The sequence below is a fragment of the Dermacentor andersoni genome, chromosome 8, assembly GCF_023375885.2.
Source record: "Dermacentor andersoni chromosome 8, qqDerAnde1_hic_scaffold, whole genome shotgun sequence".
In the NCBI taxonomy this organism is placed as follows: domain Eukaryota; kingdom Metazoa; phylum Arthropoda; class Arachnida; order Ixodida; family Ixodidae; genus Dermacentor; species Dermacentor andersoni.
In genome coordinates, this window is record NC_092821.1 from 153,977,189 (window position 1) to 154,000,738 (window position 23,550).

General features: G+C 47.7%; 1 protein-coding gene and 1 long non-coding RNA gene across 2 annotated transcripts in view; one reads left to right on the plus strand and one right to left on the minus strand.

Annotated features, from left to right (window-relative positions):
- Window positions 1-2,403: 2,403 nt before the first annotated feature.
- Window positions 2,404-21,740, minus strand: LOC126525992 (uncharacterized). The gene is made up of 8 exons (XM_050173996.2): window positions 21,158-21,740; window positions 20,277-20,428; window positions 13,315-13,570; window positions 8,769-8,926; window positions 7,653-7,744; window positions 7,093-7,251; window positions 4,272-4,341; window positions 2,404-2,846 (listed from the first exon to the last, which is right to left on the minus strand). Exons 1-8 carry the CDS (start codon window positions 21,706-21,708, stop codon window positions 2,749-2,751), a joined length of 1,536 nt encoding a protein of 511 aa, XP_050029953.2. The 5' UTR covers window positions 21,709-21,740; the 3' UTR covers window positions 2,404-2,748.
- The window catches only part of LOC129383311 (uncharacterized), a 57,599-nt gene continuing 42,874 nt past the window's right edge, over window positions 8,826-23,550 (plus strand). The window contains exon 1 of the long non-coding RNA XR_008611179.1: window positions 8,826-8,916. This is a non-coding gene — a long non-coding RNA (uncharacterized lncRNA). The remainder of the gene's footprint in view (window positions 8,917-23,550) is intronic.

The following is a 23,550-nucleotide window of genomic DNA, read 5'->3' on the forward strand; positions in this document are numbered from 1 at the left end:
GCGACGACTTGGACGTTTGTGGCGTACTAAACATACTGGTGACTCTGTTCTTACTGCATAATTGATTGCTCTTAAGGAGTAACTTCGAAGTGAAACTAATGCTGCTCGTGATTTTTACTTCCAGGCAACACTTTCAGGTTTGATTAGAAATAATCCAGGCAAAATTTGGAGCTGTGGTCTGCCAAAGAATCGACCGCTGATTCTTCTGAAGTAAACGACACAGTTACAAGTGATACTTCGGAAATGCATTTAATAGTTACTTTAAATCTATTTTTACACTTGATAACTCCGTTGTTCCTCCTTTTATAGAGCAGAGGCATAGTTCTAATAACATGGTGGTTTCGAACCAGAGTGTGCTGAATTTGATTTTAAAACTAGATACGAAAAAGAAAGGTAGTCCCGACAATATAGACAATTCATTTCTCTTCATATACTCTTTATGGACTAGCCAATATTTAACAATTTTTCTTCGGAAATCTCTCTCGCCGTTTGTTGTTGCTTCTGCCAGGAAAACGGCTAAAATTTTTCCACTATTAAAGTCTGGGAATAAGCAGTCCTTACTGAACTACAGACCCATCTTAATCGCATCTCATTCTTGTAAAATACTTGAACACATAAGTTACAAACATATCAATGAATTTCTAGAGTCTAATAATGTTTGATCCGATGTTCGACACGGTTTTCGGCGCAGATTCAGCACCACAACCCAGTTTAGTGAACTCACCCATTATATCATCCGGGCCCTCGATGCAGGTGATCAAATTTCTGCAATATTTATTGATTCTTCAGAAGCTTTCGACACTGTGTCACACTCCAACTTGTTGTAAAACTCACTGTTATTCTTAACAACCTAGCATTAGTTAACTGGAGTTCTTTTTTATCCAATCTGTCTCTGTACGTGCTCTTTAGGTCTTTTCAGTCCTCCACTTGCGATGTAACGTCTGGCGGGCCCCAAGGATCGATATTATGTCCGCTTCTAGCTTTTATTTTCATAAATGGTCTACCAAGTAATATTCTCGTTAAAATCCGTATGTACGCAGATGATTGTTTTTTGTACCATACGATTAAAACTCCTCATGGTCGCATTATCTTTAATGATTCATTTGCATCATTTGAGTCATGGTGTGAGACTTGGCATACGCAAATCAACTTCCGGAAAACTGTATCTATGTTATTCACCAAACGTTCTTTCCCTTCTCCGTTTACTTATTCGTATAACGCCTACCCTCTAGGAGATGTTTCACAGTATAAATATCTAGGTCTTCTATTCACTCAGGGTTTATCTTGGTCGCATCACATCGAACTCATGTGCAACCGTGCGATTAGAAGGTTAGGCTACTTGCAAGGCACATTACGTTCGGCCCCACTTTGCCCACGACTCCTCACTTATAAAACACTGGTTCATCCAATACTGGATTCATCCAATACTGGATTCATCCAATACTGGTACCCACAGAAAATATCTGACATCAACAAAATTGATCTGTCCAGAAGAAAGCTGTACGCTTCATTTATCGTCGCTTTGACACCTACTTTTCACCCAGTTCCCATCTTCTTAGCCTTCAACATACCAGTCTCTCTTCTCGTCGTCACACTGAATCGTTGATGTTTATTTATACTCTAATGAACTACCCACGATTTTCCCTACTTAGCAAATACATCGCACTCGCTAAACCCACACTCACCAGACATCCCCATGAGTTTAATATGTTCACGTTTCACGATCATACTGGTGCGTTTAAATACAGTTTCTTTGTCCGATGTATAGAATTGTCGAACGCTCTGCCTGGTTACGCAAGATCTTTACCACTGGATGAATTTATGTTGTGTATCAGCAATCATTGATGTCCAGTGCACTTTCTATGCTTTTCCATGTATTGTATTTCCCCACTCCTGCGATAGCCGTTCGGGGCTTCAGTATGTTGAAATAAATAAATGAATAAATAAATAAATGAATAAATGAATAAATGAATAAATGAATAAATGAATAAATAATCTCTACGGGAACCCTTGCGGCGAACGCTATCCGAGCTTTCCATCTCTTTTGGTTTTCTTTCCCCCGCCCGGCCGGCGCCGTCGCTGCCGCGGGTGGGTGGATGCTGTGAGCGTCCCCTTTGAAAAGGAATGGTGGGTAGGCGCCACCAAGATCTTGTTGTTATTTTGCCTAATGTCATACGTATCTTTTTGATGCGGATGTTTTATTCGGGGATTCGCGCAGATACGCGGAGGCGAGCGCCATCGGGTAATACTGCCAGGAGCCCAGAGGCCCACACGGCGGGCTCCTCCCACTGCGATTGGTTGAGTTTTTGCCATCGGACACGAGAAATGCATTGGGGGGTTGAGGCATACAGCTTCGATTTAAAAAGTTCTCTTAGAAATAAGGGAAACACAATAACACCGCGATAAATTCTGTATTGATTTTTATTGAAATCAAGGGAAACAAATACATAACCTGGCTTTTTCTTGCACCCTATTACCTCCTGAGACCGCAACTACACTATGTGAAGATGCCACTGAAATCTAGGACCCGAGAAGCAGTGTTAACATATACCTCTGAACGCATTCGTCCATTTCTGCCTTTCTACTTTTCTGCTATGTGTGGAAGGGCATTCGACTCCTGATTCATTTGAATGTGATTCTTTTCTTTTAACTCTTGTTTCGCGCGTTCATCGGCGTCTGAAAATCCTTTAGTTGGCCATGAGTGGGCTTAGCCAGAGATCTCTTAGTGCGCGTCTTCTTGCTTTCTGTTCACAGTTCATGGCGCGGAAAGTTTCTCCAAGTGGTCCTGGCGTAGTGGTTCTTGTGAACCACGAACTCCGAGTTGAGGCTGCTTGAATTCTTGCAACCTGCATAGATCCCGGATAACAAGCATTTCATGGGATGGATGTTTGTGAGACGCATTCAGTTGGTTGTCCGAGTGCCTTCGACAGGCACCTAGACAGCTCACAGCAGTTGTTTTTGCCTAACATGGGATATTGACGCCAGAACATAGCCAAAGTAGTTATAGTCGGCTTGACGATGGATGACTCAAATAAATAAACGGTGTGTACGAACAAATAAAGATTCGCTTACGAAATAAATTAACAATTATAGAATGTGTAAGCGTGACTCAACGAGGACGTAGAAAGAGACACACGGAGACAGCGCTGTCCTTGTGTGTCTGCTTCTTTGTATATCCTTGTTTAGTCGCGCTTACACATTCTATCATGGATTCAAACAACTAGCCCGTCAACGTGTTTTAACTACATTAGCCAGCACGGTGTCATGCGCGCATAGGTAAACACGAACACACATCGCTCGATGAGAGCGGAAACTGTCTATGAAAACGCTGGAATTAGGAATCGCGGCAGCAGCAATTGACTTCCGTGCATCTGTCGCTTCAGAGCGTACGATACGTCGAAAGCACAGAGCATACAAAGGTACCGGCACTACGCGCACTCTGAAAAATTGCAGATCGCTTTGAATATGAGGCCGCGCGGGCGCGCACTTCAGCCACGTCGCAGACCGCTTTCAAGACATGCGAGTGCCCGCAACGCGTCCCTATGGCGTCCGTCAAAAGCGTACACTACGGCGTCCGCGATTTGCATGGCCAACGCCGTAGACACCGCGGTTGTCTCCCCTCTGTACGGAGCGGTGGGCCGGGAGGACATCGAGGCACCGTAGCAGTCGCTGGAAAAGAACGTTCCTCCTCCCTCGCTTGAACCCCCGGGCCACAGGAGAGGGCACGCATACGGGCTGCGTTTTCCACCTTCGCCGGTATACCTCCTTTGTGAAAATAGTTTTTCATTCGTTCATTCAGTCATTTGCGCACGCGAGAATGAGCCGCATTCGCCGGCTCACCCTCACACGCTTTGACTCGTACGGAGCCTCACGGCGACGCCGACGGCAGTAATGCGCCTGGAGTGTCCATATAATTGCTATCGCAATAAAATAAAGATTACAAAGGGAACAACTAGTTAAAGGAAACAAACATAGAAACGCAACACATCTAAATGCACACCCACACACCACAGGCACTCACATAAAATATTAAAGCATGATATATTGGAAGGCTTTTGGGAGTAGAGCAGTCTAGCTGTAAGTGTTTCCTGTTTTGCATACCTGTAGGGCTTCGACGTTAAGTTATGGTTGCCGCACAAAATAAACTTGGTGCATTAGCTGGGACGTTACTACAGTGACTCTCCTCAGGACCCCACACGCACTCCTATCATTAGCAGGCAATGTTATAATTTCTACAAGAGCGTCCTGGCTGTCTCGGTTCGTCAACTCACCCAACAACTTGATTGTGCGCTCAAGCTCGGTCCTGAGTATTTCGAGAACTCTGTCCACGCCTTGCTTGCCCTGCGCAGAGAGAGACGGAAGAAAAACGATGTTCATGTGCTGCGAGCATCAATCAACAAATTGACTTCGGAACTGTGCGTGCACACGAAAGTACAAGCATGTTTTAAGGAATTATGGATACTGGTTACAAGTCGTTTCGAACGATTACATGCCTCTACTAGTAAAAACAAATGATAACTGAAAGTATCTGCTTCCAGAACAACTGTGTTATAGCATCGATTGTCCATATTGGAAGAGTGCGACCTATAAGGATTGTTCGCTAGGCTTACGGATTTTTAGCAAAGCAATTATGCAATTCAGGTTTAAGGAGGGCTCAAATGCGATTCGAGAGTGATAGCCTTCGCCACATATCCATCATTACATCACAGGATGAGCATTTCAGATATGTTACAGGCAAATATGTACTAACTGTGGGATACCAGCACTAAATGAAATGTAAGGAGCGAGGCATTACGCGAAGCTGTATGGCTTCACATATACGCAACGGCAGAGCTAGAAGAAACCATTAAAAAGTAACACCATATCACAGTCCTGCTGCGCATTTGTGAGTCGCCTGCGACAGGTCCAGCCAATCGTTTTTCCCGAAAAGACGTACAATAAATCTTGATATTGAGCACATTTTACCTCTTTAGAGGTGGCTAAAAAAATGGCCGTCGATTACGCTTTTTGGTAATGCGATCTATGAGTGCAGCTGCTGCCTTATTTCAACAACAGGCAACCGCATACAGAACGCGCAGTACCGAGTGGAGGCGGTTCTGCGTTTAGGATTGGGCAGCACACACCCCTATCCGCTGCTATCGAGCCGGCGCTCTGGCGACGCGCCGTCGTGCCATCTTATAGCGGATCACCGCCGCGGAGAGGCGGCGGGGGGGGGGGGGGGGGAGATTAGCATCATCATCATCATCAGCATCAGCATCATCATCATCATCATCAGCCTGGTTACGCCCACTGCAGGGCAAAGGCCTCTCCCATACTTCTCCAACAACCCCGGTCAACCCCGGAGATTAGCAATTATTATTTAATGTTTCTTCTGAGGTGGCATGAGGAAACGGATGGAGAACGGGGGTGTTGAGTAGAGGACACACACTAACTGATTAGGAGAAAGGCCTCAATGTGGCCGCACAAGGTTAGGGTAAGAAGTAGAAGTGAGGGGACGAAGCGCTATAACTGTCTTTCGAGTCACCTCAATGGCACTGCGCCAGGTAAAAGGAGGTGTAAGGCAAGAGTGAAATTGGCAGGACAGCCAGGCGAATGCACTGCCACAGGCTAAAGTGGCAGACACACGGTCCGATTTGGTGTCCGATCCGGCGTCCGACGCGCCGGAACGGCAGCCGGAATCGAAGTGTTTTGCCGTGCCGAAGCGCCGGATCGGACGTCCGGCGTGCGACCAACCGGGCAGATTTTCATCGTCCGACGTGTCCGACAACCGCACCGTCGTCTGGCCGCAGCCAATGACAGCGCGGCTGGCATGTGGCGTTCTCCGACGTTCCCTCCACGGAGGCGGCGCTGGCTGGCCGGTTTCTCGCAGTGTTTTTTTTTCTTGCCTGGTGCAGTTTGTTTACGACACGAAATAGTTACCATTTCAGTAAAATTATCTCGAACGTGTGCCTGTTATGCAAAGCAGCGCCTAGTACACTAGCACTAAGCTACTGGCAAGATCGGGAGCCGCGACGCGAAGGCATTTCGCGGGCGGACATCGCACACCGACCGTCTGAGCGAGGCTGCTCGCTTCGCTTGCACGTTTGCCCTTCGCAACGACTGCGTCGAGTAAACCAATTGTATTTAATTACGGGCGACCTAAGTGTACAGTGGTAATTGTTTTGGCAAACATAAGCGCTCTTCGACGAGCTCGGCTTGGATCGTAAGCGCCGGCGGCCGCCGCGTCTGCCTAGCTAGGCCTACAGGCCCTATCGCTGGCTGCCGTCGTGAAGTCGTGAAGTGTTCCGTCACTCGCAGGGGCATATCTTATTCACAGTGTTCGCGTAAAGCAAAGCAATGTTGTGCAGTTTCTTTTAATATAGCGTTTCTCGACGTGGCTATGACGTCAAGCTGAGGGGCTGGATCTGGGCGGAGCTTACGCGCCACTCAATCTTTCGGATGCACGCACCGTGTGCCCCGAATCGTCATATGCCGCATGCCGGAGCATGCGGCGCCGCACGTCGGATCGGACGCCGAATCGTACCGTGTGTCTTATGCTTAATACCGTACCTGAGGAACGCGCCCCGTAAACGGGGATGTGAGAGACACGGCTGAGAGCCGTACAGCTACGCGACGTGGAGACGCAGGAGCGGAGAAACGTGGATCACGCGCGAGGCGGCAAGGAGCGCCCGCCGCCGGCACCGCGGCAGTGGCGTGACAGCGGGAGAAGGGACGGCGAGCATGGAGTGGACGGTAGCGGCGAGAGTCACCGCAACGGCGCTGGGCGGAGGAAGGGGGTGAGAAGATAGGCGAGAACACGTGATCCAGCTTTGGAGGACTAGGGGAAAGCAAGGCTGACGCCGCGCGCGATAGATGGCAGCAGGAGCGCGCGCAGCTAGAGCAGCACGCCGATGATGACCTTGGTTACGGCGAGGCCGACGGTGAGGCACGACGGCGACGCGAAGCGCAGGAACGGGCGCCAAAGAGCGGCGCTCTAAAAAGCTTTGTTGTTAGTCTGTTCAGAGAAAGCTTGCCGTGCTGAGTACGTCTGCCATGATTGTAACAGTGTTAATAGCCAAAGAGGGCAGAAATGGCAGCGGTGTCTCGTGTTACATTGTAAGCGAGGCCCCAGATGAGCGGTCTGCCCACGAACACCGCCCGGGCTCCGAGACTGAGTGCCTTGACCACGTCAGCACCGCTGCGGACTCCGCTGTCCAGGTAGATCTCTAGGCGACCGCCTATCGCCGACACGATATCGGGCAGCGCTTCGATCTGAAAGACACACAAGAAAGTGCTAATTCTCATTCCATCTTTAACTTCAGAGTCATTGCACATTGTGTTGATTACATATTTTCCTCACTTTAATTAGGGAGATTTTCCGGAAGGCATGGGTAGTAAAAATGAACGAAAAAGTAGTCGAATTACCGCGTGCAGAACTGTGTGATTCAGGTACTACAGCGACGAGTTAGCAAATTTGTTGTCCGATATCGAACGGGTAATGTCTTCAACTTTATGTGTTTTGCTTTCCCAGGTCCCATAACAATATTCGCCTTCAGTCCCCATTGTGCATTAGCATACATCACCTGTTTGTAAGTAGAGCATTGACAAATAAAGATCACTTTATTCTCAAGATTAAAATTCTTCAAAAGTCCAATATTCAAGGAAATAAGCACCGTGGCCGGCGTTCCATCTAGTTGGCGGCCTCCGTGGTTGGATACCAAAATGGCAGCTGCGCCGTGGTGGTAAGCTTGGAGAGCGGCCTCACCTGCGCAGTGAGGAATAGGACAGCCCAGGAGTGTGGATAGGTTCTCGAAAGGGTTCTCGCAGACATTGTAATCACAGTTGAACTAAATAAATAGCCACGACCTTCCGAATTGAGATCTGAAGATGACAGGATAAGGTGACACGCGTTACCGCAGATCTCGGCCCGCTTTTACTGCCGTGGTCCTGCTGTCCCACGGATTACGTGTGGGGTGGCATTTTGTCCCCCTTTGACCGCTCCGGACCCCATGTTGTGCCGAAAAGTGTGGTGGTGCCACCTTCAAAAAGACTCGAGGTGCAAGCGGCAAAGGAAAACACTGGAGGGAGTCAGACAGCACTTACGATTTTATAATGGTTGGAAAGCGAACCATTTTTTTGCTTTCACGTGATTGGTCTGAACCGCGCTTTTGGATTCTGCTCAATCACGCCAGCGAAAGCGAATGGTTCGCTTTTACAAAGCATTATAAGGTCCAGTAGCCTCGTAAAACGCACCACCACTAACCACTCGTAGGCTTCCTCGCTCCACCCACATAGGACATCTCAATGCCTCGGTTAAAAAAGCCGTACACAAACGAAAGCGCACTGACCACGCTGTGTTCATAGCGCCTTACCTATAACGCATTTGTTGTTGGAAGCAGGTAGAACAATGCAGAAATGCAAGTGCAGAATTTACTGAACAGCTTGCATAACAGTTCTACTTGAGATAAACAAAATCCGGAATAAGTGCTGAATCTCGTTTCTATCATTTTAGGCCTCGCACAAGCGACTGATAGCCCGGTGCAGCAAACGTCTTTATGATCGGCGGAAGTGCTAGGTAGGCACCACAACTATAACCCTGGAACTTCGCTCCCGGATACTGCTAGCTACCGTACTCGAACGCTTTCCTCTTGACTTGCGCGTTTGCGACGGTGAGACTCACGTTGCTACTCTTCTTCATTACACAATAAGCTGCTTTAGCGCTGTTTGTTCCAAATAATGGCACGACAGCGGCTGCAATTTTTTATCGCTGTTCATGCAGGAGTACTGACGTGTGAGGACTCCCTTGACGACGATGGGAAGTCCGGTGATTCTCTTCAGCCAACCGATGTCTTGCCACGACACGGCGCGGGAGATGTGGCCGTCCACGTCCTCCTGGGCGCCCGGCTGGATGTTGGACTTTTCGTGCCAGCCCTTGAGGTTAGCGAAACTGTGCGCGACGACGACGGTGTTCCAATCATTCAGAGGTAACGCATACGCCATGCCAATTTGTACAGAGTAAGAGGAGATACTATAATACCTTGATGAACACAAATAGAGGGACGGACGGATAGAGCGATCAATCGACAGAGGAGGACATACATACATACATACATACATACATACATACATACATACATACATACATACATACATACATACATACATGCATGCATGCATGCATGCATGCATGCATACATGCATACATGCATACATGCATACATACATACCAGTGGCGTAGCCAGAAATTTCGTTCGGGGGAGGCTCACTTTGCAGCTCGGCCTCCTCCTTACAGAATTAGCCGAGGGATTAAGACATATATATATATGTGTGTGTGTGTGTGTGTGTGTGTGTGTGTGTGTGTGTGTGTGTGTGTGTGTGTGTGTGTGTGTGTGTGTGTGTGTGTGTGTCTGTCGTTCAACAACCTTGTTTACATTTTCGTACATATGCAACGACCAGGGGAAAATCTCAATGACGCTTTCCTTTGTTAGAATATATTGCGCAGGAGCAGCTGTCACCGGTTGTGTATTGCGAGTATTTGCTCCGAAATTATAGTCGCAACAGAGAGCACATATAAAAAGCAGGAGTTCTGCAACATATACGAGGGCGAGTCAAATGAAAGTGAGCCAATGCGAATATATGACAAACGGGGTACTTTATTTAAAAGTAGTCACCATGAGTATTTAGACACTTGTCCTACTAACGAGTCGTGTAATTCCCGTCTCATGAAACTCCTTGGGTTGCTGCCTCAAAAATCCGTAAATGACTGCACGTCATCTTCCGACACGAATCTGGTTCCCTTGAGCAGTTTCTTCAAATTTTACCAAATGTGGAAGACGCAAGGCAACAGGTCTGGGCTGCATGAGGAATTTTGCAGCGTTTCCCACTTGAACTTTGCCAGTTTTGTATTAACCACATCAGCGACGTGGGAACGGGTAATGTCGTGAAGCAAGATGTTCCCAATGCTCAATTTTCCACGTCGTTTGTTCTTAATTGCGACACGCAGCCGATCCGACCATTCACAATATCTGAAACGATTTAGAGTCTCTCTAGCTTTAGAAAATTCGATCAATAGTGGCCCCTAACGATCTAAAAAGAAGTCATCACTTTTCCGGCATAAATGACGGCCTTTGTTTAACTTGGGAGTGGTGAATTCAAATGTTTCAACTGTAAGCTTTGCCGTAGTGTTTCAGGCTAGTAGTAGCGGCACCATGAGTCATCCCCGGTCACAATTGCAGACAAAATGTCGTCACCCTCATCTGGGATTCTTTGACGTGCACTTAAATCTAAGTACACGGGTGTTTTCGCATTTCGCCTCCATCGAAATGCAGCCGCCGTGACCGGGATTCGATCCCGCGACCTCGTGCTCAGCAGCCCATACCATAGCCACTGAGGAACGACGGCCTTTTCAATTGTGTTCGGGGTGATTGCACGGTGGCTTTGGCCCGGCCATGGATCGTCTTTGTAACTTTCATGTGCTTCTTTGAACAGTTTGCTACAACGCTTCACAGTGGCCAATGAAACGCAATGTTCAACGCATACGGCAGCCATACGGCAAATAATTTCTTTTTGGGAAACACCTTCATTTGCCAAAAACCTCACGACACCAAGCTGTTCAACTTTCGGAGTGTCCATTATGTCACACACCCATGTTCAACCCAGTGTATGAGAGCATTTAAGAACATTTAACCTCACCTCTGCATGTCAATTGTAAATGAGATGCGTATGTGCTACGGACATGCCTCGAAAATAATGAACCCAACCATTATTGCGCGGGGCGGGTTTTCTCCCTTTCACTTGACTCGCCTTCGTACATTAGAAATGCGAAGATACAATGGAATATACAAATGTGAAGGTACAGCTTGATACAGGGCAAAAAATTGTCACTGGAAACAATGTTCACTGCGCATATCCACAAAACCTCGCAACAAGATATTTAAATATACGCATAAGTCACCAATAAATCTACGTGCCTAAGAAAAAGTCACTATATATTATGCGTCAAACAAGGCAAATAAACAGGTTGCGAAACCACAGATTCATAGATCACAGCACCCCGCCCCCCTCCCTCCACTCCCAAAATGTATTGCGTGCGACGGAAGGCGGCGCGCTTCCTCCCCGCTTTTCTCCCTTGCGCACACAAGACTCAGCCACCACCGTCGGCTCACCCCTTCCCCCCGATCCTTTCACTCGCTCATAGAGCATGCGGCGCGCGGTCACGATGTTATCACCCTTGGCCTTTACTTATACGGAACATGAGGGCAACGGCAGGAATACGCCTCTAGTCTTCATATAGCTGCTATCGCAATAATACAATAGTATCCGGCAACTGAAGCGTTCCGTGGCCCATTACTTTCCGCGAAAGAAGTAACAAAATCGAACTTTCACCATTCGAAAATTCGCTGCGCCGCAACAATGTCTTCTTTTTTTCTTTTGTGGGGCGGGGGGCGGCGAAATAGAATAGCGCAAAGGACAGCATGTTGGGCTACAATCGAATGCCTACTTTGGGCACCTAGTGTGGCTACCGAAGGAATATCGAAGAAAACGTGTGACGCTTGGTCCACAGGAAACCATACGCATACTGTTCGGCATCCTACACCGGCGAGACAAAATTTTCCGGAGAGGTTGCGCTCAAGCGAACGCGCTGCAATCCATCGAATCCCCGCTGTGCTGGCGGCGAGCGACTATGCATTGTTTCTTTTTCTCGTCTGCTAGCCAGAAAGCGTCCAGAACTCTGCCAGGCGAAAATGCAGTCGGCCAGAGAAAAACAAACGCGCATCCAAGTGCGCCACGCGGTTATCGATGCAGCACGAGAAAAACGCATGCGCTCTGGCTGGATCGGCAGCCCGCGGGTTGCGAGAACAAAAAAAAAGAAAGGAAATGACAAAGAGGCTCAATATATCCTCGCGAATAAAAGTCTAGGTAGAAAAATAAATAAGAACTTAGTTACAATGGTGGCTTTAGTGTCTTGACATGGATGCTGTGGCGCAGGTGAAAAAAAAATGTTTATATTCTTTTCTGTGACCTGACGGCACAAATGAACCACCACAACGCTTTGTCTCATCGCACCTCGCTGCGTGCTTTGTCAACTTGTCTGATAGTATGTTGACTCGGTTTGTCTTGTTGTATGGCCGATGTACGACTTTAGAAAAGTCGATGCACCTTTGGCGTCAAATGTTTACAACAGCATTAAACCCAAAAAGTTCCGGAATTGAAAATCTAAAGCACGACTTTGAAAATGTCAATAGACCTTTCGCATCAAAATGTTATGAAAACTTTATACCCACAACGTTTCAAAATTGAAATCCAAGCGCTCCGTAGATTCCGCGGCCTCCGCGAGATGCCGAGACGAGCCCGCTCGCCTTCAAAACGCCCTTGAAATTTTGTGCTCGGTGGGGCTCCTTGCGTTACGATATGTGACTCCCGATGCATGGGCGTTCCCGCGAAATCCAGCCCGATTTAGCAATGTTCACGCTAAAATGTCTTTTCGAGCGTGAATTAAGGACATTCTAGACAAAATTGAGCATGATTTCTGGCGCCGGGAGTTGTTTTGGTCGGCGGCGCATGACAGCACGAAAAAATTTCGGGGGGGGGGGGGCGCTGAAGCCCCATAAGCCCCCCCCCCTGGCTACGCCCCTGATACATACATACATACATACATACATACATACATACATACATACATACATTCCGATATCGGGACTGCAACTGTAATTCCTGGAGTTGCATGAAAACAAAACTACTCCCTGTCTTGTCCCTGCGCTTCATGCTTAATAATTGTCGGACACCAACTAGCACGCTTACAACCCTTGCGTTTGTCACGCTTTTTGCTTTCACTGCTATGTTTCATGGGATGCATCTGCTAAGCCACATTTCGCTCCTGCGTCACATCTACCTATTCATATTAATTTCCTCTGCCAAGGTTGCTTCCACCACGTCTTAGCATATAGTTATGCTAAAAAGCTGAGCTTGCAACTACGATCGTACCTAAAGGTTTTCATATATTTGGTAGTACAGAATGGAGAAGTGATCTAACAGCGCAAGGTACTACAAAGAACACTTGATACTTTAATATTTCAGAACCGAGGAAATTATCCTTTAATGTGCTCTGTGCAGCGCATGCTTTCAAACAAGAATGGCAAGGTGTGCCTGGACTACTTAATTCTGTACTCCTCCGGTTCTTCATATTAGGCACCTTTTTATTTATTACTTAGTCATCCGGGTTTGTTATTATTGATTGTAAGATAGCCAGCTCTGCGGTCACCCACGTTCCAAGGTTTACATACTCCTTTGCAAGCAAGAAGGCAGATTTGGAGCACGGTCGGTCGTTCGACTCACGTCACGTTGGGGGGCAGGACGAATCGGCTCTTAGCCGGGCCCAGCTTGTGGCCGACGACGGGCGAGTCGGCGGTCAGCACGATGGCCGAGTATCCCGCTCTGGCTGCACGCTTGGCCATCCACTCGGTGACCGACCGGTCGCGGAACAGGTACGCCTGGAACCAGAGCAGGCAGCGGGGCGCTTTCCTGCGCGCCTCCTCCAGCGACGTGGTGCTTAGCGAGCTGAGGATCATCACGGTGCGGGCGTCCTGGGCGGCTGCGCCAGTGGCGAGCGTCGTCGGCCGGAAGTGTGCAGGGACGCGATGTCGAGTGCGGCTAAGCTTTTCTGAGTAGCGTCGTATCGCAAAATTGAGCTGTTTTTGCTGATGTTGTTGAGAGGAAGCTCAGCGGCTCCTATCTAAATTCATTGAAAAGGAGAAACCGTTTTCTAGGCAAACACTGCACCACATTTTATGCAGTTTGTTGCATTGAAACGAAGAAGGGAGAACTCTAGTGGCTGTTGGCAGGGAACTTAAAGTTTAGGTTGTAAATATATTAATAATATTTATAAAAATGACAAGTTTTCATAAAACGGTACTCTCAAGGCTGCAACATTGTAACTCACGAATAAAAAGATATCGCAATTCTGTAACTTGCGTGTAATAGTACTTCTAAAGGGAACAAAATTAATTCAATATACATGGGTCTCACATACACCACTCGTATGCCAGTGGGACTTTTGCAATACCCTTGTAAACAATGCAAGAAATTCACGTACGATATAAATTTATGCGTCAGACCTGTTCGCTTTTGATGCCTTAGCGGATACACTTTACAGGGCTGCTATATCTGTTTTTACTACGGAGATACGAATTTATAAACTTCATGCCTCTATTTTTTTTCAAGCTTACCAATTTTTGAAAATTCCTGTTAAGAACTTCACGCCCTAAAACAAAATACCGTTTCCAACAGCCACTAGAATCCAACCTTTTCTCTCAAATACAACAAATCTCATTCAGCTAGGCCTAGTGGCTATGTCAGTAAAGCGTTTCTGCGTTTTACATGTATTTCAATTGGCGCCATCTCAGTTGGGCCCAAGGTAAAGCTTCCTCTTAAACAGGATTGTCTATCAACTCGTCGGAAGAGCCGTTAATTATTCATAAGCTGACTAGTAAGTTCTAAATGTTCAATTCAGAGTTCTGTTCCACAGACACGCAAACTTATATACTATATCATCACGCCATGTACGGCCCCATATTTGGTAACATTGCGCCACATGATGCAGCCCACACACACACGCTCTCTTTCTTTCACGTCACGCCTCCATTGAGCTGTGGGTAGCCCACATTATACCATACATTAGTGTGCAATAGATCGTATTTTGTTGCACTGCTGTTGTGGGTTTCTGTCGGGGTTGCTATATGGTGCGTAATAAAGCACCATATAAAGCCGGAATTTCGCGAATCACAACATCACGTGTCGTTTGCAGGAAGCCTTTGTAGAGATGCAGCGTCAATTGCGGTAGCAGGGAACTATGCCGCGAAACTTTGCGCTAAACATACGGGGGACAAAGAAAGATACACAAGGACGAACGCTCGTCCTTGTCCAGCTTTCCTTGTACCCGCGTGTTTGCTACCCCAGTGTAGGGAAGCAAACCGGGTACTAGTCTGGTTGTCCTCCCTGCCTTTCCTGTCCTTGCTCTCTCTCTCCCTTTCACGATTAATCAATTCCAACTAGGCCGGCTCGCAGTGAAACTATGCCGGCAAAATTGAGCCCTCTAACGCTCTGTGAAACCTCACAGTGTCTTTAGGGAGTTTTAGGCTGTCCGATATTCGGGCGAACGCGAACGGTTTGGGTGGATTTCGGGGTGAGCGGAGCCGTACACGGGAGCGGTTTAGTCGCCGTTCAGCGTGGAGGCGCCCTTTGTCCCACTCCTCGCCTCCTTTCAAAAGCACCAGCGCCATATTGGTTCTCTCTGGCCCGTTCGTGTACTGCTGTTGGTGCTAGCCGGATGCGTTTCTTTAGCGCGCTTTTGGCCAGCTTGGTGTGTGTGTGTCTGCGTACGTTTGTGTATGCGTGTTTGCGTACTTAACGTGCTTTCATCTGCGCGTGATCATGCTTGTGCGTGTGTTTGTATGTGCGTATATGTGTACGCGTTCATGAATGCTTGTGCGTGTGTCTGTGTGTATGTATCTGCGCATGATTGTGCACTCGTGTTTTGTGCTTCCGCCTACGTGTGCGTGCGTGCTTATGTGTGTGTGCGTGTACGTATGTGTGCGCGTGTTCGTGCATTTGCGTTTGCATGCGTATTTGTGTGTTTACGTGGGTGCTTGTATGTGTGAGCGTGTTTGTGAGTGCGTTGTGCGTGCTTGCGCGTGCTTACGCAATATATCATGCAGGAGCAAGCACCGTGCGCGACTGGTCAAAACGTATTGTTGAGCTGCTGGGGTTTTCACTGCCTGCAAACGGCGCCGCCGAATACGCATGCCAGTACTGCCACAAGGCGCATTATCAACGTCTTTTTGTCTCCTCTGTCTGTTGTGTTCTCTTACGCCTTATTTTAATGCGTCAACTTTAGAACACTCATGTGAAGGAAAACTCTGTGGCGTCCGTCGCTTACGTCGCGGCGTGGGAGAGATAGAAAGAGTGGAGAGGAAGAGGGAAATGTGTGACGCAACACATGGAGAGAAGAAAAGGAGTGAGAGCAGGTGAATGGTTGTGTAAAGGAGCGAGCGGGTGGTGTGACGTCAAACCTACCAATAGGAATACAGGGGGCACATGACGTCGCGCTTCGGCGCCCACAACTGGCAGTCTGCTATATTCGCGACTCCAACTAAACGCTCGCTACCTAGCGGCCGCGCCGATCCAGGTTCAGGCTTCAAGCGAAAGAGGGTGTCCTGTCACGGCATGCGTTGAATGCCTCGTAGTTCTCAAATCGCCGTGATGCCGTCGCGCACAAGCCCCAAAATGAAAAAGAAAATATACGGATGTCTAAATACTTTTTGTTGTGTACTATTATACGTGTCATCGCGGTGGAAAGCCAGCAATGTATGAGTGCATCGTTTCCACAAAGAAGCAGACGACGCGAATCGGATCAGAAATTTCCGCTTTGGGAAAAGATGACTGACACTGAGCTGGTTAATGCGAAACATTTCACTCGGGACGACAGATTTCTTTCCCGGTGAGTAAGCCTTTGCTTTCGTTTTATTTATGTTATATACCTTGGTGGCGTTTCAAATAGTGGAGTCCACTTTGTTTAGACATGCGCTTTGATAAATTATAGTGATGGAGGCTTAAGTTTCATTTGGTTTTGTTCCCCTATAGTGTTCTGCCCCAGTATTAGTGTTACTAATGCTTTAACCAGCAGGTACATTCTCGCTAATGCACTTTGAAGGCACGGTAGCAGGAATGATAACAGTCTCGGAAGGTCCGAAGTTGATCACGACACATAAACCGCGAGGCAACATATCTTTTTTATAGCATGCTTTAGTTTAGCGGTTCAAGCAAAAGATGCTGTTTTCTCATTCAACACGGATAATTAATTGTCAGTTTATTTGCTCCTCAGAAATTTAGCTGCAACTGTAAGCAGTGCTTGTTACAGCTTTCAACTGGTTCAGTTAGCTTCCAAATGCAAAAAAAGAGGTGAAGCGTGCAGACAGGACACAAGAGCAGAGAAGTGGACAACACGAACGCCGACTATCAACTGAAGGGAGCACTGAGGCGAAAAAAGAAAGAAGACACAAAACTCATCTGCGCAAGCTCAGGAATGGTATCACCACGTGTCAGTCGGGTACATGTGCCGGTCTACGCTAGAGACAACTGTTAAGGCACTTAATCTCTTCTTTATGTAAAGTAATCGAAGGCTGACTCACGCATGCGCTTCCACCATTATAGATATGCCATGCCTCTACCATAAGACGCGTATCTTCATCCTTATGCCTGTACAATATCGCGTATTCATCTAACTCTGGCGTGCAGTTACAATCTTGGCAATGTAGGGAAAGATTAGAAGGCGATCCACTGGTTAACGACCTTTTATGTTCCATTAGCCTCTGATTCATACACCGTCCCGTTTGCGCTACGTAGAACTGGCCACAGCTAAGGGGAATTTTATAAACCACACCCATACGACAGTCAGTAAAACTGTTGTTCTTATTGTGCTTCACTGGACAAATATCTGTTCTTCTTTTGCGTTTTACCTGCTCCTTTTTCCTCTGTACGGCAGCGCATATCTTACCTAGCTTATTGGGAGCAGTGAAAGCAACATTAATATCATATCTACTTGCAACTTTTTTAAGCCTGTGCGACACTGAATGAGTGTACGGAATAGCCACTACTCTTATTTTTTTGCTATTACTACTTTCTGTAATCACGTCCGTCCCCCTCGAAACCGACTTTACGCGCTCAGCCACAGCGGCCAGTGCTACACTAGGATAACCTGCTTCTAATAGGCGCCGGACCTGCGCACTAAAACTGGCGCTCATTTTGTGCATGCAGGATCTGCATGCCTCACCTCTTTTTTTGCATTATAAATCCTTACCAACTAGCTCAGTTTTCTGTCGTTCTTTGTTTACAAGTGATGCATTTAGACTAATAAAACTGACTTTCGCAAAAGAAAACCATCGCTGAATTTTGGAAGCCTGTTGGAAGAAAACGAGCTTGGTCAGCCGATAGGTTATTATCCAAGCCTCACGTTTCACCGGGTTTGAGAATTGCTACGGGCGGCAGGTATCGGCTGTGTTCCGGGGCCCTACATCCAACACTGTGTACTGCGAGCACGAGCCAGTGATCGGACACAGGCGAGCTTATCACACGTATCAGCTAACTAGAAAAAGAAGGTGCACCCTAACTCGCAAACGGAACTCACAATTGTTTTTACCCAAAGACCACGTAGCATTCAGTTGTTAGCCTCGCTCTATCAGTGAAGAAGATCCATATTTAGCTTCTGAAAGCACGACAGACGTTACTGTCTATATATTGTGAGATACTACAAGTGATACACTGCAACACGAGTCACAACGCGGAGTTGCCTATGAAGGTGGAAAACAGTCAAGTATCGTCCCTCTAGCTGTGCCGGAACGCCGCGAACAAGTGCTTGCATCTTTTGTAGAGGCTCGTTACACACGAACACTTCTTTATTTTTTAACCTCCGGCTCACTTGAAAGGCTCTTTGTCTTTAAAAAAGTCTGATGCGGCTCGACGGGCACTCCGGACGTTTGCACGCATAGCGCAACTATTTCCGCCATTTCGTCGCTGCAATCAAATCCTTGAGACTGATCTCAATAAGATGATCGGCAGCAAGGGCGCTTTCAGCTTCCACGAAACAGCTCGATTCGATGCCACAGAAGAGAAACATGCGCATAGCACGAAGCGAAAAAGCCGCCGTGAGCACAGATGTCGTAGCTATCGTTCTTTATTTGGACAGTGTTGCCAGCACAAGTAACGGATTCTGACCTCGCCTATAGGAGGGACGAGGGAATCGCGCTCTGGCGCGCTGCGGCGGGCTTGGCAGATTACCCGTGGCGTGTGACAGGTTCAAGCATGTATTGTGAAGGCGCTTGCCCTTGAGTGCAGTTCAAAATGGGTGCAGTGTCGTCAGTGATGGGCTTGCGAAGGGTTAATGATGACGCAGTTCTGTCGTATCGACGAATTGGTCGACCAATAATTAGTCTATTAATCCCGTTTTTAAGGACGGACGCTGCAAGAACACTTGGCATATCTACTCGCCAATGCACACTATCTGATTGGATTTGGCCTAATAGTGCTGGATGACGAATTGATAAATCCGAAGCGGTTGGCTGTCCCTTCGACGGGCACCGCCAAGTTTCCGTGGCATGCTCCCCTGAGAAAAATTATACTGACTAGGGATTCCGCGACAAAGCCGATTTTCTTCTCCGCCTATGAATAAAACTTGAAATTGTTGATCGCATTCGAAACTTGGCATTGGGAACGTTCCCGTGCGCTCGTCAATCTCAGTCTGTGTGTCGTAGAAATTCATTTCTATCGGTGAGCCCATGGTCCAAAGCATGGAGACAGGGTACGCACGCGAGAGAACCGGCGCACCTTGCGTACTTCGCACTATAAATGTGGAGCATGCACCGCTGACGTAAACGCGACGTCACTCGCGGTTCCCGCTATGCCACAAGCTAACACTCTTTTTTGACCTTTTCGCGGAGGTACACCGTGCCGCAATTCGCGTGCTCGAGAATGAGCCTCCCTTGGCCCGTGTGCCCCGCCCACCATACGTGCATCAACACGTGCGTGAGTTGCACTTGCAGCAGCCTTTGAGGTTCCCAACACTATCACTCATCGGCGCCCGCGTCTGTACCGAGCGTGGTGCCGTCGCCGATAAAAAAAGACCAACAGACTAAGGACAGAGAGTTTAAGATAAAGCTGGCCAAACCCCATTCGTAAGGAACATTTTCGCAACAGACGTACAAGTTTGCGTGCGCACACATGAACCAGCCTTAATAAATATTATGTTGCGAAATAATAAGGACATGTACACCCCAAATCAACACACACTGAAGAAATGGTCTCCAGCTACCGACTCATTTTATTCCTTGAGTGGGGCTAGTTTTACATTGCGATCACTACCAATACAGCGTGCGCGCTAACAGCAGAAGCGAAAAACATATAAACCTCTCGGAAATGCGTGCATTATACCAGGTAGAAATGCCCTATCGCAAACTACACTTATTTGACAGAGACAGTGAAGGTTTACCGACACATGCCGATCCGAGCCTCACTCACTTCCCTTTTACTTCTATAATGACTTTCAGCAATGATCCTGAACGAACTCTTATCATAATGAGTCAACAAATATGAATTCAACCTTGGATGTTTTTTAAGTTCTATCTTTTTCGTGTCATCTCTTGTACTCGCATGTACCCAACAAGCCTAGGAACTTGCCTGAAGTTTCAGGCAATCAGCAAGAAAACTAGTGTAAAGCTTCGGAGCAAAAGTGGCTTAGAGGCGCTTACCTTGTGCAGTTGCCGCTTCACCATCGTTGTGTGCCAATTTCTGCATGGCCGCCGGCGCAAATCCGATCGGCATCGAAATGCGGTGCCCCAGCACCGTTGTAGTCGTGTCGACTCGCGACACGTCCACCAAAAATTTGGGCCGAAAACGAAGTCTGCACGTCGACAGTAAACATGTCGAACACGTAAGACATCACTCAGAGCGCAGTTTCGACATTTCTGAATTCAGTCTTAACAATCAGTCGACCAACTAGCTATGAACAACTTGAACAACTAGCTATGGGGGGGGGGGGGGGAGGAGTGGCTTAGAACATCATATTTAATAGCTCCTTTCCGTGCTGTTCGACAGGGTCATAGAAGTCGTCGAGACGAGAAACTCAGCTTTATAACCATGAATAAACTGGCTGGAAGGGGGGAAATGAACCCTCATTATCACCAAATATCACGCAATTATGCTCAGAATAATACAGCCTGAATGGCATGTTGTACAACACTGTAACCACGCCGGAGCGCTCAGAAAGGACCAGTCGTAAAATATCATAAAGTTGAACTTGGCAGAGAGGAGGATTCTGGAAGTGACACCAGAAGAGGCGAATCAGTGAGCACTCGGCTGTCACAAGTCTTCCTGCCGGAGAATACCGTTCACAATGTTACGCACTCCGCATTGCATGAAATGCGGGCTTTATGTACGTTTATTAGAATGTGGTACACCACTTGATAACCGGAGTCCATGATACCTTTAAACGCGCTAGAGTTGTTTGCAAAGGCTACACGCGTATTTAGTTAGGCCAGCGGTCGTCGTTCTATAGGAAAACGTCTGTAAGCCATCTAGCTTGACAAATGCAGGCGGTCATCCTCAAAAGGAACAAGAAACTAGCGCTTACCTTTCGAAAGCTGCCGTGTTTTCTTTGAGCGTCTGCTGACGATCTGCTCCCGAGAAAAAGTATCTCCTGGCTTGCGGCTCCAGCTTGACCCTAGCCACCCGCTCGATGTTCGCGACCGTGAGCGCGGAGTGGTCCGACAATGGCGAAGGTTGGGAGGACAGATCGAGATCCTGCTGCTTACTCGCATCTTCACCGTAGTCTTCCCGCCAGGACATTCCTATCTCTAAGTCCAAATGGTCCGCCACGATTTCGGCGTATCTGGCGTTGTGAGTCTCGGAGAGTTGGGACTCTCTTGCGTCGTCTGGACTCGGCGATTGAGCGGCTACGCTGAACGTGGACGGAGGAGGAGTGCTGCCGTCCTTCCCACTGCGGTCAATGCTTGCGCTTACAGCGGCACCAGCAGTGCCACACTTCGATATGCGTTGGACGACGCTGATTTGACGATGATTGAGGGCTGAAGCGTTGCCGCCTAAAGGCGGGCGTTTCAGCGGGGGCTCTTGTGTTGTGGTGCGCCGTGGGGTGTGGTCAAGTTCGAACAGAGGACGAGCCATCGACAGTGGGTGAGAATCGCCTGCTCTCACGCTCACGTCTGAAATGTCGGAAAGAGAAAGGTGCATACTAGGTGTTTTTTTTTCCTTTCGTAATCAGCTACCAGCCTTCCTAAGTGTCTCCGAGTGCCTCGACTCGTCGGGGCTCTCGGCGAGACTATAGGAAATTTATACAAAGACGGATAGCCTAACGGTCATCCCACCACCTCCTATACGGTCTACCTCCAGCCTACTCCTCCGGTCGAACCCACGGCCCTCTGATGCTGCTGGGACGACCCTCTACCTTTCTCCCTCCTACCATCTCTCCCTTTTAATTCCATCTCCCCCACCCTGCTGGCGCTGAGCCGTGCTCCCGCATGGGTTGCAGAAGTTAGTGCTAGCATTTGCTCCTTCCCCACAAGAACCACTTCTCTGTTAGACTATACAGAATCCGAAAATAAAAATTGCGTGCCGGAGACAACACAATTCTAGTCCTTGAGCTTAAGAGTTAGCAAGTTCGGCTTCTTGGCTACTCGTTACTGTGGGTACAGCGCGAAGTAGACTGGATAGACAGACCTGTCACAGACCTGTCACAGACCTGTCACAGACCATTAAAAAGAATTTACAGCTGATAAAAGCGCCCGGCATTGTAAAACACAGCAACGCAGGCATTAAAATAAAGGATTCCTAGAGTACGGGCCGGTAAGCGACGTTGCCTTTTAGTTACTTCAGACAGCCTCGAATGCAGTAGATTAGCACGATATCTAAGCTGGGCAAGTTTTACGTTCAACATAGCGACAAGCGCAGACGACGGGATAATCGAGTCGTCGTCTTCCTCGTCGTCTAGACTGTTTGCCGTTTTGAACCGAAGATCACTCTCCTCGATATATAGGTCACAAGGTAACTCACAAAAAGAAGTTGTGCACCTCTGATCACAATGTCAATGGAACCCTCAATGTTAAGTTTTCTAAGCAAACGCACGACCAATTGAGCTTATCAGGCATAACGCACTTTAATATGTAGCTTCATGGAAATCCGCCTCCATTGTCGGGGACTTTGTATCTGAACTTAGTGTGCGGGAGCGAATCTTTTATTTCTATATATAATTTGTGATGTTATCACGACACTGATGCTCAACACCACCAAACCAACAGGATGTCACCGTAGCAGCATGTAAAGATTAGCTAGTTAGTAAGCGATCATGACGAACAAAACAGCGATGCGTCTGTCTCCATTCATTGTCACGTTCTCGCGCTGTCTTGTTCTCCGGGCATATCAGACCGTCATGATGAGTCTTTACTCACCAGAGAGAGAGAGAGAAAGCTGGCCCTGAATGCTCTTACAATGCCAGAGGCGATAATAATGGCTATCAGCACAGAGTAGGTCTAGAGGAGCTATACACGTAAAAGAGAAGGTAACTTGATAAAAAAAAGAGCAAACCGGCAAATAAGTAGCACATTCGCCTAAGCACGAACCAATCACGCGCAGTTAGAGCCATTTGTTTCGTGCACTAGCCGTTACCCGTGGCGGACTGCCCCTTACATTCATCTGCAGATTAGTTTTCTGCTACCTTTTCTATGCAGAATTTCAATCTGTGCACATGAATACTACATTTATTAGAAGCAAATGTAGCGATAGCTTTTGCGTGTTCCCCCACTGAAACGCGGCCGCTGTGGCCGGGATTCGATCCCGCAACCTCGAGCTTAGCAGCGCAATGCTACTAAGCAACCACAGCGGACTATAGGTCAAGCAGCAATAGCCACAGTAGCGTGGATTCCTGTGTTAATGTCCTTGCAATTATTGTCGGAAATACGTTGCATACCAGTCATTAGTATAACTTAGATTCTAGCTTCTATTATTCGATGA

What these genes read in the sequence shown, in the direction of transcription:
- LOC126525992 (XM_050173996.2), bottom strand. Translation starts at nt 21,708, where the DNA reads ATGGCTCGTCCTCTGTTCGAACTTGACCACACCCCACGGCGCACCACA. An exon ending in AACACGGCAGCTTTCGAAAG is followed by an intron (nt 20,429 to 21,157) that starts GTAAGCGCTAGT and finishes GTCGACGTGCAG; the next exon opens with ACTTCGTTTTCGGCCCAAAT. An exon ending in TGAAGCGGCAACTGCACAAG is followed by an intron (nt 13,571 to 20,276) that starts GTAAGCGCCTCT and finishes CCACTGGCGCAG; the next exon opens with CCGCCCAGGACGCCCGCACC.